Source organism: Musca domestica, unplaced genomic scaffold (genome assembly GCF_030504385.1).
Source record: "Musca domestica strain aabys unplaced genomic scaffold, Musca_domestica.polishedcontigs.V.1.1 20, whole genome shotgun sequence".
Classification (NCBI taxonomy): domain Eukaryota; kingdom Metazoa; phylum Arthropoda; class Insecta; order Diptera; family Muscidae; genus Musca; species Musca domestica.
Window position 1 is genome coordinate 13,657,376 of NW_026712250.1, and position 20,096 is coordinate 13,677,471.

Below are 20,096 nucleotides of genomic sequence, written 5' to 3' on the forward strand. Positions count from 1 at the left end.
AATCGTTGATGGTGTTATTGCAATATCAAATATTCTCAAAATTAAAAAAAAAAATAATATAAAAAAATTTAAAAATAAAAAAAATTAAGAATAAAAAAATCCAAAAATAAAAAAAAATCGAAAATAAAAAAATCCAAAAATAAAAAAAAAAAAACTTATTCAATACCAGCCTTGAGGTTTTCACTTGGAATATATTTCCCATAAACCTATATTTTTGTTCGGACTCTATTTCTGTGTCAAATTATAACTCAATTAATTTGATCGATCGCCAATAGGAGGCATTAATTTTTTACCACATGAAGAGCGATAAGGGCAATCATATGATACCCTTTTTTAAATAGTCAAAAGAAAGTGACAAATTTTCAAAAAATCCAGTGACTCATTTTTTGGAATTTCTTTTTTTGTTTTTTTGCTCGTGGTGGTGTCTGCCATACCCTAGGGTATCCCAGGTGTCATACCACATGTGACTCATTTAGTTTTTGATATCGTATTTTGAACTAATTTTTATCTCTCTTTTCTCTTTGCAGGTTCGCCGCAGTTTAGAGACCTTATCGATGTTAATCCATGACCGTAGCTCATCGTTTGGTTCCCCGAATACCGATGATAGTGACTGAATTTATATATAACCTAAAAATAATGTATTTTGTAATTTATTATTAATTGCCTAGTATATATTATTGTAATTATTTTTTTTGTAATTTTTTTGTTTTGTTTTTGAGTTGGTGGCCCCACCCCCAAAACAAAACGCTCTTAAAAAATTATGCTGTTAATTTCTTTTATTTTTTCCTAGTAAATTATTAAGCTTAGCCAAGGAGAAGTCATTATTAAGAAAATTTAATTATGCTAAGAGAATCATCATGTAATTGTATTTATTATATCTTATAATAATAAGAAGCTTTTTTTATATAAAACAAATATTATTGTTATACAAAAAAAAAATATTCCATTACTTAACATTTTACGGCTATCATCATTGAGAGGATAGAAAAAATTCTGCTGGCCCGCGTAAAAAGAATATATATATTGAAAATCAAATGTGAATTTGTTGGATTTTTATTTAACAAAAAAAAAAGATTTTTTTGTTTTTATGAAAAAAAAAATTATAAAAACATTTTTTATTAAAAAAAATATTTTTTTATTAAAAAAAATATTTTTTTTTTTATTAAAAACAATTTTCTATATAAAAAAAAATATTTTTTATTAAAATAACAAAATTTTTTTTATTAAAAAATATTTTTTAATTAGAAATTTTTTTTTACTAAAAAAGAACATTTTTTTAATGAAAAAAATATTAAAAAAAAATTAATAAAAAAAACAATAAAAAAATATTTTTTATTAAAATAACAAAAAAAAAATTATTGAGAAAATATTTTATTTAATATTTGCAATTAAAAAATTATTAAAAAATAAATAACAAATGAATAAATAAAATGTTTATTATTTAATATTTTTTATTAAATAATAAAATATTTTTTTAATAAAAAATATTTTTGTTATTTTAAAAAAAATATATTTTTTTAATATTTTTTTATTAAAAATATTTTTTTTGAATATTTTTTTTATTAAAAAAAATATTCTTTTTTTTTAAAAAAATAATTTTCTGATTGAAAAATATTTTTTTAATAAAAAATATTTTTTTTATTTAAATAAAAAATATTTTTTTAATTAGAATTGGTTTTTAATAAAAAAAATATATTTTTTAATAAAATATTTTTTTATCAAATTTTTTTAAAATTTTTTATTAAAAAAATTTTTTTTATTAAAAAAATATTTTTTAATAAAAAAATATGTAAAAAATGTATTTTTTATTAAGAAAATATTTTATTACTTAATATTTTTTATTAAAAAATATTTTAAGAAAAAAATGCTTTCAAATACATGTCGATACCAAAGGAATAAAACATTTAAGTAACAAATGTTTCACAATTCAATTTTTTTAAAACTACGGGTACATTTTAGAGGAGTGGAAATTTAAAAAAAAAAATTAAATATATAAATTCAATTTTTTCTTAAAAAATACAGTGAAATGGAAATTAGATAAATTAATTAAAAATAATTTTTTATGTTCTTAGAATATTTAATTTTTTATTATTTTTTTTATTTTCAATTTTTAACATTGGCCCACATTTTATTTTTTAAAAACAAGGAACCGATTACTCAGTTTCTTAAAGGGTTACTAGGCTATTTAATCAAATTATCAAACTATCATTTTCTACAAATTTTTGTTAATGTTGTTTAAATTGCGAATTTTCAATTCCAAATTCACGGTTTTTATAACGATTACTCTAACTTTTGAACCGGTTACTCAGTCGTTTTTGTCAAATTCTACAAGAAACTGATCTTTTTTTTGCTAATTCTGTTATTCACTTTGCTTTGGAATTCCATATTGCCGATAGTGGGACCGATTACTCGTGTTCTGGAAACGGTTACTCGGTTATTTTCCTGAATTTATTGAACATTTCATGTCAATTTTTTTTAGTTTTGTATACAATGCAATTATTTTATTTCATAATCAGAGTTTTGGTACCGATTACTCAAATTCTCGAACCGGTTACTTGGTCCTTTTTTAAATTTGATATAATTTTCTTAGCTTTGAAATTCCATATCGAAAAATTTTAAAACGATTACTCGAGTATTAGAAACGGTTACATGAATATTTTTCCGCTTTAAATTAACAAATGTTTGTCTCGAGCCGATTACTCGATTTCATAAACGGTTACTCGGTCTTATTGTTAAATTTATGGAAAATTTTATGAAATATTGATTACCTTGGTAACGATTACCTAAGTTTTCGAGCCGGTTACTTGGTAATTTTTCCATTTCTAAAGGACCCGGTTATTCGGGTACTTTTCAATATTAATGGGAAAACGTTTGTAATTTATAACAAAACTATATACTTATTTGATTTTAATTATATCTGAATTTTTGGGAATCGATTACTCGAGTTCTGTAACCGGTTACTAAATAGTTTTCAGGTTTTTTTATGGGAAAGTGGTTTGAGATCTGACGAAATTTCATTGTTTTTTGCCCTAATGTTTTGTAGTCCATATTTTGAAAGCGTTTTTCGAACCGATTACTCGGTTATTTTTCTATTTTAATGCGGAAATGTTTGACAGCCGTTATAAAATTGTATTCTTCTTTGCTTTTGAATTCCATTTTCATGCAGTTGGAACCCATTACTGGAATTTTGGAACCGGTTACTCAAATATTTTCTCTCCTCTTTGGGGAAAATTGTGCGGGTTTTGACAATATTTCATTGGTTTTAGCCTTAATATTTTATATTTCGTATTTTCAAAAGCGATTTTTACAAATTTCGAACCGGTTACTCGTTCATTTTTTGGCTTAGTGGCGGAAAATTTCGTTAGTCGTTATAAATTTGTGTTCTTCGTTGCTTTTGAATTCCATATTCATGCAGTTGAAACCCATTTCCGGAATTTTGGAACCGGTTACTCAAGAATTTTGTCGCCTTTTTGTGGAAAATTGTGCGGGTTTTGACAATATTTCATTGGTTTTAGCCTTAATATTTGGTAATCCGTATTTTTAAAGGCGATTTTTACAAATTTCGAACCGGTTACTCGTTTATTGTTTGGTTTAGTGGCGAAAATATTTATAAATCTTAATAAAAATGTATTTTTCTTTGCTTTTGAATTCCATATTCATGCAGTTGGAACCCATTACTGGAATTTTAGAACCGATTACTCATATATTTTTTTCGCTTTTTTATGGAAAACTGTGCGGTTTTTGACAATGTTACATTGATTTTAGTATTAATATTTGGTAATCCGCATTTTTAAAAGCGATTTTCACTGATTTCGAACCGGTTACTCGTAATTTTTTTCGGGTTAATGGCCGAAAATGTTAATAGTTGCAATAAAATTGTATTTTTCTTTGTATTTTAATTCCATATCTACGATTTTGGAACCGATTACTCAAATTTTTGAACCGGTTACTCGATTATTTTTGTATTTAAATGGCGGAAAATTTTAGCAGTTGGAATAAAATGAAATCTTATTTGATTTTTAATTCCACATCTACGATTTTGGAACCGATTACTCGAGTTTTTGTACCGGTTACTTGGATATTTTTTTTCAGTTTTTTTAGTTTTTTTTTTCGGGTTATTTGCAAAAAGCCTATTTGAAAAAATGTAGATATAAAATATAAAATAATTTCAATACGATCGAATTTCAAGCAGATTTTTATTTTTTAATTTTTAGTTCGAATTTTTATTTTTATTTTTTATTTTTTTTTTTTTTGAAATTCCATTTCACTTAATTTTTTTTAATTTCCACTTTTAGTATTTTTCCACTTCGAAAGCATTTTATTCTCAATTTTTTTATTTCAAATATATTTTTTTATTATTTTAATTTAAAAAAAAGAGATTTGAGTGCCAAATTTGAAACGACAAAATGTTGTTTGGCAAAAAAGTCTTAGGATTTGAAATATGAAAAGCATGAAGCCAGAGGTAATATGTATTCCATAGATGTATTTGAAAACCATTCAAAATAGATGTTTTGTAGTGAAATAAACAAACCGAAAAGAAAATGTAGAATTTTAAGCGACAGAAAATAACAACCAAAAGAATTTTTCTAGAAAAATTTTTTTCTGACAAGTTAAGCTGGGACTTGGTGCAATATTACGAAAATTTTTTAAACAAAAAAAATAGACAAAAATTTTTTGGATTTACACAAATGTACGTTGCGAATTACAAACACGTGCAAGAGGCTAAAACTTGAACAGACATTAACAAAAAAAAAGGTTTTAATAAAATTTACGAGCAATTTTCGAAATTTTTACTAAATAAAAATTTACAAAAAAAAAAAAGAAAATAAAAAACAAACGCCCCAATCAAACCCCAAAAAAAATGTAGAAAGGCATAGTTTTTATTTCCATAAAAAATAAGCTTTTAGATAAAGAAAATATATTAATTATGTGTAATTAAAAAAAATATCTCCTAAAATTAACTTATTTGTATATAAACAACCCACAATTTATAATCAATAATTATTATAGCCCCATATTTTTATGTTCGTAAATTTTTAATGAATTTTGAGCTTTTGTTAGCGAGCATTTTTTTTTTCTAAACCTTTTCTTTGCGAAAATGTTTCAAAAGAGAGAAAAGAAAAACGGAACCCATAACAAAATAATGAAACCAATAAAATATTTCTGTATACAATTAAATAAAATAGTTGCATATGTTTATTAAACTTATTTGATTTTAATTAAAAAAAATAATAATAAATACAACCCTGTGATATATATTTCATTTATTTTTGTTTCATTTTTTTCAATGATAATTATTTTTTTTTTATAAAACAAAAACAAATTCCGAATGAATTTTTTCTATGAATTTATAAATATTTTTTTTTAGTTTATTATTATAAATAATTTTTTTGTGTAAAAATAAACTTAATTACATTAAGCTTAGCATAAATAAAATATTTTCGATTTATTGCAGTGTTACAAAAAATCATACATACAACATATAAAAATAAACTGAATTACCTAAAATCTGTGTTTTTTATTTTTAATTAAAATTTATGTAGCAATCTAATTATTTTTTTAATATTTTTTTTAATTTATTTTGTTTTAAAAACATTATGTTTTTTATAAAAATATTATATAACAATAAAAAAAATATAATTTTGTAACTTACAAAAAATATTATTATTATTTTTTTATTATTTTTTTTTATATTTTATTTTTTATTATTATTTATGTAAAAAAATATTATATTTTATCAAAACAAATTAGTTTTTTTTATAAAAAAATTAAGTTCTTACAAAATACATATAATTTCCATTTTTATTAAAAAATATATTTTCATCTAAAAATATATTATAGCTAAAAATATAGTCTTAATAGTCTTATAGTCTTATTAAGATTTTTTTCATTTAAAAAAAATATTTTTTATGAAAATACATATTTAAAAAAAATTATTATTTTATTAGAAAATTATTAGTTATTTTTATAAAAAAATATTTTTTGGAGCAATAATATTTTCATTTATTTTTTTTAATTTGTATAAATTATTTGGTATTTGTAAATTATTTTATATTGGTATATACTAACAGTTATTTTAATATTTTTATATAAAAACATTTTTATGGCAGTAAATATTTAAGTAAAAAATGTTTTCCTTAAAAAAATATTTTTTAATGAACAATAATATTTATTATTATTTATTTATTTATTATTATTATTCTTATTATTTATTTATTTATTATTATTATTCTTATTATTATTATTATTATTATTATTATTATTATTATTATTATTATTATTATTATTATTATTATTATTATTATTATTATTATTATTATTATTATTATTATTATTATTATTATTATTATTATTATTATCATTATTATTATTATTATTATTAAATTTAATAATAATATTAAAAATAATATTTTTAGTAAAAAATATTACAAAAGAATTATTTCATATTTTAATAAAAATTATGTTTTTACAAAATATAGCAATTTTTTTGTTCATTAAAAAATTATTTTCACAAAAAAATAAGTTTAGCTTCAAATATTTTAATTTTATTACGCTTTATATTCTAATAAAAAAAATTTTTATATGAAAATAGATATTTAAAAGAATTATTTTAAATCTTTATAAGAAATATTTTTAAGGAAAATATAATTTTTTTATTCATTTATTTATTGTTAATTTATGTAAATTATTTTTATTTTTTGGATATATCATTTTATTAAAAATTATTTTATACATTTTTTTAAGAAAATATATTTTTATGAATATAAATATTTACAGAAAATTTATAATTTTATTTAAAAATTATTATATATTTTCATAATTTTTTTAGGACCAATAATATTTTATATAAATTATTTTTTATTATTTATTTTTTGTTCATCCATATAATTTTTTTATTCCTTTATTTTATATTTTTATAAAGAATATGTCTTTTGTAAAAATAAATTTTTAAAAAATATATATATTTTTATTATGTATTTTTATAAAAAAGTATTTTTTAGGAGCAATAACATTTTATATAAATAATTTTTTATATTTTTATTTATTTATTTTTTTGATGAAAATAAACATTTATAAAAGAAATATAACTTTACTAAAAAAAACTATTTATATTTAAAAAATATTTTTTTATAGGCAATAATTTATATTTTTTTTGTTAATTTTTAGCTTGTATTATTTATTTTATATTCATTTTTTGTTTTTGAACTTATATTTTATAAAAACATAATTTTTTAAAAATAATTTTTATAAAAAGTTAAATTTTTATTTGTTTTTTTATCATTTAATTATTTATATAAAGAAAGTACTTTCATTAAAAATGTGTAATTATTTATTTAACTATTTATGTATATACATAAAAATAAATTTTATAAATCTATTTTTATATTCACATATATAAAATTATTTGAAAATATTTAAAAAAAAATTCTTTAAAATAATTTTCTACAAAAAAATATTTTTTTTATCATTTATTTTTATTTTACAATTTTATAAAAAAAAAAACAATTGACAATATTTTTCTTAAATAAATTCCTTTTTGTTATAAAAAATTATTTTTTATGAATATAAATAATTAAAAATGAACTTTAATTGTTTGATTTGTTATTTTTTTTTTTTTTTTGGATTTAGTTAATAATTAATATTAATATTTTTTTATATAATATTATTTATATTTCTTTTACATTTTTTTATTTTTAATTTTTTTTTAGTTTTATTAAACATATATAATAATTTGTTTTTAAAAATTATGTTTGCAAAATATATATGTAAAAATATATTTTCTAAATTTCTTTTCATTTTATACAATTATAATTAATATTTTCCTTAAAAATATTTTTGTGAAAAAAAATTGAACAGTGTTTGGCTTGCTTGTTTGGGATACCATAGTATTTTGTTGTTGCAAAACCGTCAGGCAAAATCCCATTATTGTTGTTTTTATAAAATATATATATATAATAAAATATTTTTATAAAATATAAAATTTTTAAAAATATTTTTTTAATTACTTTACATTTAAAATATATATATTTTAGGAAAAATATCTTGTTTTTTTTTATTTTTTTTAATTAATTTATTTTTTTTTTATTTTATATAAAATTTTATATAAAATTATTTTAATATTTTCATAGAAAATATATATTTTTTTATTTTTAATATTTTTTATTTAGTTTTTTTTATAAATATATAAATATTTTTATAAATATATTTATATTATATTTATATATAACTATTTATTATTTATATTTATATATAACTATTTTTGTTTCTTTCTTCATTTATTTTTTTACAAATAAATAATGTAAAAATTTTCTTAAAAAAAATATATAAAAAATTTTTATTTATTTTTAAAATATATTATTATATATATATATATATATATTTTTTTGTATTTAGAAAAATCTCAAATATATTTTTTTAGAAACATATTTTTTATTAAGTTTTAAAATATATTTATTGGTATTATAAAAATAGATTTATTTTTTGTAACAAAAAATATGTTTACTGTTTTCATTTTTAACAATAACAATTTTTATTTCTCTATCAAAGATATTTAAAAAAAAATATTTAATTAATATTTATTTATAAAATATAATTTTATAAACAAAGAAAAGTATTATTTTTTTATGATTTAAAAAATATATTTTTTTTAATTTTTTATACCTTCAACCATATGGCTATAGAGGGTATATATCATTTGATACGGCCAAAACATGCCGCATGAAAATAATGGTTTTAAACCTAAGGTCCAAATCCGTTGTAGGATACTTTGAGTCGACCTAGGGGTGTCCGTCAGCTTGTCCGTCTTAACTCTTGAAGGAAATTTTCGATTTCATCCAAACGTGGTACATCTTAATATTATTTTCAAACTTAGATTGAGTTCTGGTCTGAAGATGGTCGATATCGGTCCAGTCCTTCTGGTAACACACCGACGGTTACTTTTTAACTTTTTTTTCTTCATTTTTTATTTCATTTCAACATTTTTTTCTACCCTGAAAAATTCAAAAAAAAACTTTTGTTATTTTTTTTTAATGAAATCTTTTCAAATCTTATACGCCTAAAAATATGCTAAAGAAAAGCTTGTCATCCACCAAAAAAAAAATTCTCTAACTATGTAAACAAAGTTTCGCTTGAATTCTCTATCGAAATAGTATGCATATATCGATCATATATATATAAGCCCAAAAGAAATATTTAGTATATGCTACATACATATAGCAAGGACATATGTACATACACAATTCATAATTAAGCCTTTTAGTTATAAAAAAAAATTTGAAAATAATAAAACTAAAACATAACCTCAATATCCTGTAGTCTGTAGTGTAAACGAAAACTTACAAAACTTTAAAAAATAAAAAAGAATAATAAACATCCAATCCTTCAGCATAAAAAATCAGCGTTAATCCATTGAAAAAAATAAACCTAGAAAAAAATTGAAATATTCAAAAAAAATTGAAAATATATGAAGCAGCAAGGAAAACAAATGAGAACAAATTGAATTATGAAAATAAAGGTAAAAAAGAAAATATTTGCAAAAAAAACTGAAAATGGTTTTATTTCAATGGGAGGTTGGGATTTGAAAAGCTGCTGCTAGAATTGCTTTTATTTACATTTAATGGGCTATGTTGTAGTTATTGTTGTTGCAAAGCATTTCCCAAATTTCGAAAAAATGAATGACAAGTACATTTTCGTATCGCATGTAAAGTTCATAAAAAAAATCCCCAGAAATCCATAATCTTTCCATTTTAGCTTTGAAATTTAAAAAAAAAAAATATTTTTAATTTTTAAAAAATTAAAAATTTTGTTTTTAAATTTTTAAAAAATTTTAATTTTTTTTCAAATATGACGGAGAATGTCCAGCAGATTATGAAAGTAGAGCTAAAAACAAAAGTCACATGTTTCGACGTTTTCAAAGTATGCATCGCAAAGTACCCTAAACAGAGGGGAAAGTTCCCCTCTCTTCCACACAGTTTTCTAAAATGTTCAGATTAAGATTCCTCGGAATCCGTGCATTTAAGGTATACAATGTCTTTGGCAATATTGCAGATAAAAATACAAGGATTTTTTTTGTAGGAGATTTTAACCCTCAAGCGAGTCAAAAAATGGGTCTTTTTGGTCCTTTTATGTAAATATGGTTAAAAACTCCCTTTAAATGGCATTGTAGCAAATCAAAATATTCTAGAAAATTATTTTTCATAAAATTCTACTATGGGTCCTAGAAGACCTCAAGAGTCTAAATCTTACCGAAAAGACAGGAATTCATATATATATAAGAGACATTTTGGGTTTAAAGCCGTATTTTATGTGAATTTGTGCAAAAATCTCCAACAAAGCATCACTTTAGTAAGCTGACGTCAAAAAGAAAAATGTTCCTCATCAAATTTCACTATAAGTCACCAAAGAAAAGAAATCTCTTTTTTTATTCCATATTAAAAAATATGTCCATCAATGTTGCCAAAAATCAACCCCGAAAATATTCCCAATTTTTAATTAATTTTTCCTCGCACCTTTTTCGATTTGATGCCTGAAAATGACATAAGCTTTCATTTTAGGCGGATGCTGACAAAAGAAGAAATACTCTAGAAAAAATTTCACCACAAATCTCAGAATAAAGCGTATGTCTAGTGACAACTGTTTTTAAGAAAATTACATTCGAAATGTGTGTACTAAAAGTGAAAATTGTGTCTTTGCTTTGTTTGCTGTTAAAGCGGTAGTCTGTGTGAATTTGTGCAAAAATCTCCAACATAGCATCATTTTAGCAAGATGGCCTAAAAGAGAAAACTGTTCTCCATAAAATTTCACTATAAGTCACCACAGAAAAGAATTCTCTATTTCCATTGTATATCAAAAAAATATGTCCATCAATATTGCCAAAAATCAAACCCGAAAAAATTTCCAATTTTTGATTAATTTTTCCTCGGACTTTTTTCGACCTGACGCCTGAAAACGACACAAATTTTCATTTTAGGCAGATGCTGATAAAAGAAGAAATATTCTAGACAAAATTTCACTATAAATCTCAGAATAAGTTATACATCTAGGTACAACAGTTTTTAAGAAAATTATATTCGAAAAGTATTTACTAAAAGTGAAAATTGTTTCTTTGCTTTTTCACTGTAAAAATAAATATACGATAAATCGGTGCAAAAATCTCCAACATGTCATCATTTTAGAAACGTGACGTTAAAGAGACAAATATTCCTCATCAAATTTCACTATAAGTCACCAAAGAAAAGAAATCTCTATTTCCATTGTATATTAAAAAAATATGTCCATCAATGTTGCCAAAAATCAACCGCGAAAATATTCCCAATTTTTTGATTAAATTTTCCTCGCACCTTTTTCGAGTTTACGCCTGAATATGGCATAAACTTTCATTTTGGGTGGATGCTGACAAAAGAAGAAATATTCTAGACAAAATTTCACTACAAATCTCAGAATAAGGCGTATGTCTAGGTAAAACAGTTATTAAGAAAATTACATTCGAAAAAAGTAAAAATTGTGTCTTTGCTTTTTTTACTGTTAAATAAACGATAAAGCGGTAGTGGGTGTGAATTTGTGAAAAAATTTCCAACAAAGCATAATTTTAAAAGGATGACCTGAAAGAGAAAAATATTCTTCATCAAATTTCACTATAAGTCGCCACAGAAAAGAATTTTCTATTTCCATTGTATATCAGAAAAATGTGTCCATCAATGTTGCCAAAAAAAATCAACCTCGGAAATATTCCCTATTTTTGATTAATTTTTCCTCTTACTTTTTTCGAGTTGATGCCTGAAAATTACATAAATTTTCATTTTTGGCGGATGCTAAAAAAAGAAGAAATATTCTACACAAAATTTCACTGCAAATCTCAGAATAAATTATAAATCTAGGTACAACATTTTTTGAGAAAATTACATTCGGAAAAAGCGAAAATTATGTCTTTGCTTTTTGTACTGTTAAATAAACGATAAAGCGGTAGTGTGTGTGAATTTGTGAAAAAATCTCCAACAAAGCATCATTTTAGCAAGATGACCTAAAAGAGAAAATTATTCTTCATCAAATTTCACTATAAGTCACCAAAGAAAAGAAATCTCTATTTCCATGCCATATTAAAAAAATCTGTCCATCAATGTTGCCAAAAATCAACCCCCAATTTTTGATTAATTTTTCCTCGCACCTTTTTCGAGTTGACGCCTGAAAATGACATAAGCTTTCATTTTAGGCGGATGTTTATAAAAGAAGAAATATTCTAGACAAAATTTCACCACAAATCTCAGAATAATTCATATGTCTAGGCACAATAGTTTTTAAGAAAATTGCATTCGAAAAAAATTGAAAATTGTATCTTTGCTTTTTTTACGGTTAAAAAACGATTAAGCGGCAGTGTGTGTGAATTTGTGCAAAAATCTCCAACAAAGCACCATTTTAGCAAGATGACCTAAAAGAGAAAAATATTCCTCATCCAATTTCACTATAAGTCACCACAGAAAAGAATTCTCTATTTCCATTGTATATCAAAAAAATATGTCCATCAATTTTCCCAAAAAACCACCCAGAATAAATTCCCTATTTTTGATTAATTTTTCCTCGGTTTTTTTTTCGATTTGATGCCTGAAAATGACATAAGCTTTCATTTTAGGCGGATGCTAATAAAAGAAGAAATATTCTAGACAAAATTTCACCACAAATCTCAGAACAAGTCATATGTCTAGGTACAATGGTTTTTAAGAAAATTACATTCGGAAAAAGTGAAAATTATGTCGTTGCTTTCTTTACTGTTAAATAAGCGATAAAGCCTTAGCGTGTGTGAATTTGTGCAAAAATCTCCAACAAAGCATCATTTTAGCAAGATGCCCTAAAAGAGAAAAATATTCTCCATCAAATTTGACTATAAGTCACCAAAGAAAAGAATTTTCTATTTTAATTGTATAACAAAAAAATATTCCCATCAATGTTGCCAAAAAAAGCAACCCCGAAAATATTCCCTATTTTTGATTAATTTTTCCTCGCACCTTTTTCGAGTTGATGCCTGAAAATGACATAAACTTTCGTTTTAGACGGGTGCTGACAAAAAAAGAAATATTCTACATAAAATTTCACTATAAATCTCAGAACAAGTCATATGTCTAGGTACAACAGTTTTTAAGAAAATTACATTCGGAAAAAGTGAAAATTGTGTCTTTGCTTTTTACTGTTAAATAAACGATAAAACAGTAGTGTGTGTGAATATGTGTGCAAAAATCTCCAACATAGCATCATTTTAGCAAGATGGCCTAAAAGACAAAACTATTCCTTATCAAATTTCACTATAAGTCACCAAAGAAAAGAAATCTCTATTTCCATTCCATATTAAAAAAATATGTCCTTCAATGTTGCCAAATAATAACCCCGAAAATATTCCCTATTTTTGATTAATTTATTTTCGCCCTTTTTTGAGTTGATGCCTGAAAATTACATAAACTTTCATTTTAGGTGGATGCTATCAAAAGAAGAAATATTCTAGACAAAATTTCACTATAAGTCTCAGAATAAGTCATACATCTAGGTACAACAGTTTTTAAGAAAATTACATTCGAAAAGTATTAACTAAAAGTGAAAATTGTTTCTTTGCTTTTTCACTGTAAAAATAAATATACGATAAATCGGTGCAAAAATCTCCAACATGTCATCATTTTAGAAAGATGACATCAAAGAGAAAAATATTCTTCATCAAATTTCACTATAAGTCACCACAGAAAAGAATTTTGTATTTCCATTGTTTATTAAAAAAATATGTCCATCAATGTTGCCAAAAATCAACCCCGAAAATATTCCCAATTTTTGATTAATTTTTCCTCACACCTTTTTCGAGTTGATGCCTGAAAATGACATAAATTTTCATTTTACGTGGATGCTGACAGAAGAAGAAATATTCTAGACAAAATTTCGCCACAAATCTCAGAATAAATCATATGTCTAGGTAGAACAGTTTTTGAGAAAATTTCAATCGAAAAGTATGCACTAAAAGTGAAGATTATGTCCTTGCTTTTTTTACTGATAATTTAACACATATCCACTGCGAGTCAAAATCTCCATTTATACTTCATTTTTTGGAGAAAGTCTTAAAAGAAGAATTGATCTACATCAAATTTCATTGTGAGTATCTGAACAAAAGAAATTTGTATACTTAATATGTACCATATAAAATAGCAGTCTTTGCTTTTTTTACTGTGTGAATTTGGGCAAAAATCTCCGACAAAGCATAATTTTAGAAGGATACTGCCAAAGACAAAAATATTCCTGATCAAATTTCACTATAAGTCACCAAAGAAAAGAAATCTCTATTTCCATTGCATATTAAAAAAATATGTCCATCAATGTTGCTAAAAATCCACCCGAAAATATTTCCAATTTTTGTTTTATTTTTCCTCGGACTTTTTTCGATTTGATGCCTGAAAATGACATAAGCTTTTATTTTAGGCGAATTATGTCAAAAGAAGAAAAACTCTAGACAAGATTTCACCACAAATCTCAGAATAAGTCATATGACTAAGTACAACAGTTTTTAAGAAAATTACAATTGTAATTTATGTACTAAGAGTAAAAATTATGTCGTTGGTTTTTTTACTGTTAATTTAACACATATCCACTGCGAGTTAAAATCTCCATTTATATTTGATTTTTTGGGCAAAGTCTTAAAAGAAGTATTATTCTAGATAAAATTTAATGGTGAGTCTCTGAACAAAAGAAACTTGAATACCCAATATGTACCATAGAAAAATTGCATTAATTTATGTTAAAAAAAAAAAAAAACATTCATTATTTCTGAAAATCTTCGCAAATTTTTCCCAATTTGTTGATCCTTTGGATTAGATCCAGAATCATTGATACAGAATATGGGTCATATCATTCTTCATCCTGGAATAGAGCTCCCGTAGCAAAACAAAAAAAATATATTGGAAATTTATGTCAAGTAGATCATACCAACTATGAATGAACATCATTTGAATGCGTATCGTGGCTTTAGAGTGGTCACAATTTGCGAAATACACATCCAACTCGGAAGCGATTTTCAAAAAAATTTCCTTTGTACCTCTAGTACCAAATAACTTTGCTGTATATTCGTAGAACATGATATGACTTCGATGAGAATTATTTAAAAAAATATATTAGAGCAATAGCTATACCGGACCGAGTTTCACCAAATGGAAAAAAATTCTATCCAATTGGGGCTAATAACCACAAAATCGAATGAGGATGTGTATCGAAGGTATATAAAAATCTGAACCGATCTCGCTAAAATTTGGCGAGGTATTTTCGAGCTGTATCCGATGTCCGCTATCAAATATCCTTATTATGGAGTGCATATAACACATGTGAAAGACTTAAGCCCCCCAAATCGGATGAAACATATTATGTCGGAGCTATATCTATATCTGAAGCGATTTTCACCAAATTTAATGTACTTGCTTCTAGGAAGAAATCTAAGAAGAAATCGATCGGATGTGACCAAATTCAGGCTATTTGGACTAATATTGGCCATTTGGTGCAGGAAAAAAACCTAAAATAGGTTACAGATATATATGGGAGCTATATCCAAATCTGAACCGATTTTGACAACATTTTAAGCACTTATTTCTGAGCTGTATCTGATATCAGGTACCAACTATCATCCTCGTGGAGTGTATATTGCGAATGTAAGAGACTTAAAACCCCAAATCGGATGAAAATATATATGGGAGCTATGACTGTATCTAAACCGATTTTCATCAAATTTAATGTATTTGCTTCTAGACTGAATACGGTCGGATATGGCCCAATTCAGGTCATTTAGACTGATATTGGCCATTTGGTGCACCATTAACCCGAAATCGGTTGAAGATATAAATGAGAGATATATCTAAATTTAAACTGATTCTCGCCAATTTCAATTGGGTTCGTCCAGGGCTCATCAAATATTGTTTGGAAAATGTTATCTCAATCGGATAAAAAATGCGGCCTGCATTTTGTTCGCAAAAATACATAGAGAGACAGATGGACGGACGGAGAGACGCACTGACATGCATAAATCGACTCAGAAAGTGATTCTATGAAGATCCTTAAAAGTAACTATTTGTTTGCTCGCTTCCTTCTCCATGTTAAAAAAAAATACACAAGAAACTTGAAATTTAAAAATAAAAATTCCATTTTCTTTTATTTTGTTTCATCTGCCCCTCAAATTGCCAATTTCCCCATTTCTTCAATGATTTGGCATCCCTAAACAAAGCTGTAAACATTTTCTCTCTCTGTTAGCAAATTTTGCAATTGCTGTTGAGAACATCCCCTGTCAACAGATGGTTGGCAACGCACACCGTGTGCTTGTGGCAAAAAGTTCTGTAGTGTGTGTGTGTGCGAATGACTGTTGTTGCCAATCAACAGCCAGCTAACAACAAAACACACCTTTGACGCCGTTACTCCGTAAGGGGATGTAGCTCAGTGGTAGAGCGCTCGCTTCGCATGTGAGAAGTCCCGGGTTCAAACCCCGGCATCTCCAGCAGCCGTGTTTACTAGAAGGGTAAATTTCTTTTTTTATTAAATATTTTTTTAATAGCAATTAAAAAATTATCAGACGATTTTCTTAACAGATGTGTGTTTGAAATATTTAAATTTGAAAAAACAACGATGCCTTGCTTCACAAGTTATGAGAGAGGGAAGTATCGAAAAACGTGGGGGTGGTACCAGAAGGAGATGGTCGATGTCTACCATTTTGACAACAGATCTTGTGTTGGTAAAAATATTGGGATATGCTGAGTTTTAAAGGAATAGAATGCATATTTTGAATTTTATGAGCGTTTTGCTCATTTAAAATTTTGACCCCTTTGTGGGGGAGGTACCAGAAGGAATGGGCCGATATCTACCATCTTCACAGGAGATCTTGTGCTGATAGAAATATTGGGATGAGTGAAAACTGAAGAGAATAGAATGCTTATTTCGCATTTTATGAGCGTTTTTGATTATTCAAAAATTTGACCCCTTTGTAGGGGAGGTGCCAGAAGGAATAGACCGAGATATTCCATCTTCACACCAGATCTTGTGCTGGTAGAAATATTAGAATGTGCGAAATTTTAAGACAATCGAACTCTTATTTAACATTTTATAAGAGTTCGAATTATTCAAAATTTTGACCTCTTTGTGGGAGAGGTACCAGAAGGTGTGGACCAATATCTACCATCATTACACCAGATCTTGTGCTGGTAGAAATATTGAGATGTGTGGAGTTTGGAAGAAATTGAATGAATATTTGGAATTTTATGAGCGTTTTGGTTATTCAAAAATTTGACCTCTTTGTGGGGGAGGTACCAGAAGAAGTGGGCCGATATCTACCATCTTCACACCAGATCTTGTGCTGGTAAAAATATTGGGATGCATGGAATATGAAGAGAATCGGATATCTATTTCGCTTTCTATGAGCGTTTTGCTTATTCAAAATTTTGACCCCTTTGTGGGGAAGGTACCAGGAGGAATGGGCCGATATCTACCATCTTCACACCAGATCTTGTGCTGGTAAAAATATTGGGATGTATGGAATTTGAAGAGAATCGGATGTTTATTTCGAAATTTTAAGAGCATTTTTATTATTAAAAATTTTAAACCCTTTGTAGGGGAGGTACCAGAAGGAGTGGGCCGATCTCTACCTTCTTCACACCAGATCTTGTGCTGGTAGAAATATTGGGATGTATGGAATTTGAAGAGAATCGGATGTTTATTTCGAAATTTTAAGAGCATTTTTATTATTAAAAATTTCACCCCTTTGTGGGGGAGGTACCAGAAGGAATGGGCCGATATCTACCATCTTCACACCAGATTTTGTGTCAGTAGAAATATTGGGATGTGCGAAATTTGAAAAGAATCGGATGCTTATACCGCATATTATGAGCATTTTTGTTATTTAAAATTTTAACCCCTTTGTGGGGGAGGTACCAGAAGGAGTGTGTCGATATATACCATCTTCACAGCATATCTCTTGCTGGTAGAAATATTGGGATGTGTGAAGTTTAGAAAGAATAGAATGCATATTTGGAATTTTATGAGCGTTTTGATTATTCAAAAATTTTACCCCTTTGTGGGGGAGGTACTAGTAGGAGTTGGCCGATATCAACCATCTTCACAGCAGATCTTGTGTCAGTAGAAATATTGAGATCTGTGCAATTTCAAGAGAGTTGGGCGTTTATATCGCATTTTATGAGCATTTTTATCATTATAAATTTTAAACCCCTTTGTGGGGGAGGTACCAGAAGGAATGGACCGATATCTACCATCTTCACACCAGATCTTGTGCTAGTAGAAATATTGGGATGTATGGAATTTGAAGAGAATCGGATGCTTTTTTCCGTGTTTTATAAGCATTTTGGCTATTCAAAATTTTAACCCCTTTGTGTTAAAGGTACCAGAAGGAATGGACCGATTTATTCCATCTTCACACCAGACCTTGGGTTAATAAAAATATTGTGCATTGTGTAATTTGAATGCAATTGGCCACTCACATCATATTTTATAAGCGTTATAATTATTTAAAAATTTTGACCCGTTGTGTGGGAGGTACTTGATGGAGTGGCCCGATATTGTCCATTTTTGCATCTCACCTAGAACTGATGCAAATATTAGGATTTGCAAAGTTGGAGCAAATTCAGATTATCCTTTCACTTTCTGTGCAGTAAAATATTTTTTTTTAGAAAATTTCGACCTTTTGTGGGTGAGGTACCACAAGGAGTGGACCGATATTGCCCATCCCCTAAGTCGATCTAAGTTTGATGATAATATTATATTATAGCAAGTTTGGATGAAATTAGATAGTCCCATCGAAAGTTATAGTGAGCACCAGCGAGACAGGCGGGCGGACGGGCAACCCTAGATCGACCACAAGTGTCCTGAAATGGATTTCGTCCAAAAAAAAACCTTAATTTCTAAGCCATTCTTTCGATGAGGCACGTTTTGGCCGTATCAAATGAAATGCAGGGTGAGATGAAAAAACTGCAACCAACTTCAGACTGCTGTCATTTCTAGGCCACTCGTCCGACAGCTATTAAAACTATTCCAGTGACAGCTCATTATATTGTTTATAAGCGTACAAAAGAATTTTGGGGAGCAACATTCGGGCAACGTGGGATGGTTTCATTGGCCATTTAAAGGCCATAATTCGTGCCAAAGGTGACCACCAATTCGAACAAATCTAAACTTATTCCAAAAATTTGATGCTAATTCCGACATTTTTTGCTTTCATTTAATAAAATTTTAAAAAAAATGTAAAAATTATGGCGTTTGACTTTTTTGCCATTTTTTTATCTCACCCTGTATGGCTGAGGGTTTTTTTTAAGATTTTTCTTTAATTTTTTTTTCAGGTCTATTTTTGTACTTACCTCTCTAAAATGTCCTTAACAAACTATGAAATGAAAACACAGCGGGGGTTGATTTTAGAATCCCATGGGTGGTTAGGAAAAAAAACTAAACAAATTAATTAATTTTTATCTTTTTTTAATTAAGTTTTAATTTAATTAATTGATCTTTTTTTCAATATTTTTTTATATAAAAAAATATTGGAAAATCTTTGATCCTGCCACCCATGTGATTCCATAACCAAAAACAAAACCCTCACAGATTTTAAATTTTTTTATTGTTTTGACTAGGATGCAAAATGTATTTATTTCTTTTCATATATGTATATATAAAAAATTGTTATTTATTTGTTTCTTTTTTTGTAATATTTTGTTTTTTTATTTATTTCAACACTACTGTTTTAAATATGGGGGGAGGAGTATATTTTTCATCTTTCAAATAAAAAAAATTGAATTAAAAAATAAATAAAAAAATAGGAAAAAAATACTACAAGAAAAGGATATTTGAGAAATTTAAAAAAAATATATTTTTTACAAAATAAAATTAAAAAAAATAATAGAGGAGAAATATTTTTTCCTTGCAACCAGTTTTGTTTTCTGTTGTTTTTTCTTTTTTCTTCTTTTTTAAGAATAATAGTTGAAATGCTTAAAAATATAATATATATGTATATATGCATGAATATAATAGTATATTTTATAGGGGTAGGAGGAGGCTGTGTGTTCTTGAACTTAGCAGATAGCTTAACAAAAATCCTATAT

General features: G+C 25.7%; 1 protein-coding gene and 1 non-coding gene across 2 annotated transcripts in view; both read left to right on the plus strand.

Annotated features, from left to right (window-relative positions):
- LOC101901800 (serine-rich adhesin for platelets) overlaps positions 1 to 686 on the plus strand; it is a 133,496-nt gene extending 132,810 nt beyond the window's left edge. The window contains exon 7 of the mRNA XM_005183623.4: positions 528 to 686. Coding sequence (XP_005183680.2) covers positions 528 to 614 — 87 coding nt within the window. The 3' untranslated portion in view covers positions 615 to 686. The remainder of the gene's footprint in view (positions 1 to 527) is intronic.
- A 15,740-nt stretch (positions 687 to 16,426) lies between these two features.
- Positions 16,427 to 16,498, plus strand: TRNAA-CGC (transfer RNA alanine (anticodon CGC)). Its single transcript has one exon. It is a non-coding gene; the product is annotated as a tRNA-Ala (tRNA).
- Positions 16,499 to 20,096: the final 3,598 nt, after the last annotated feature.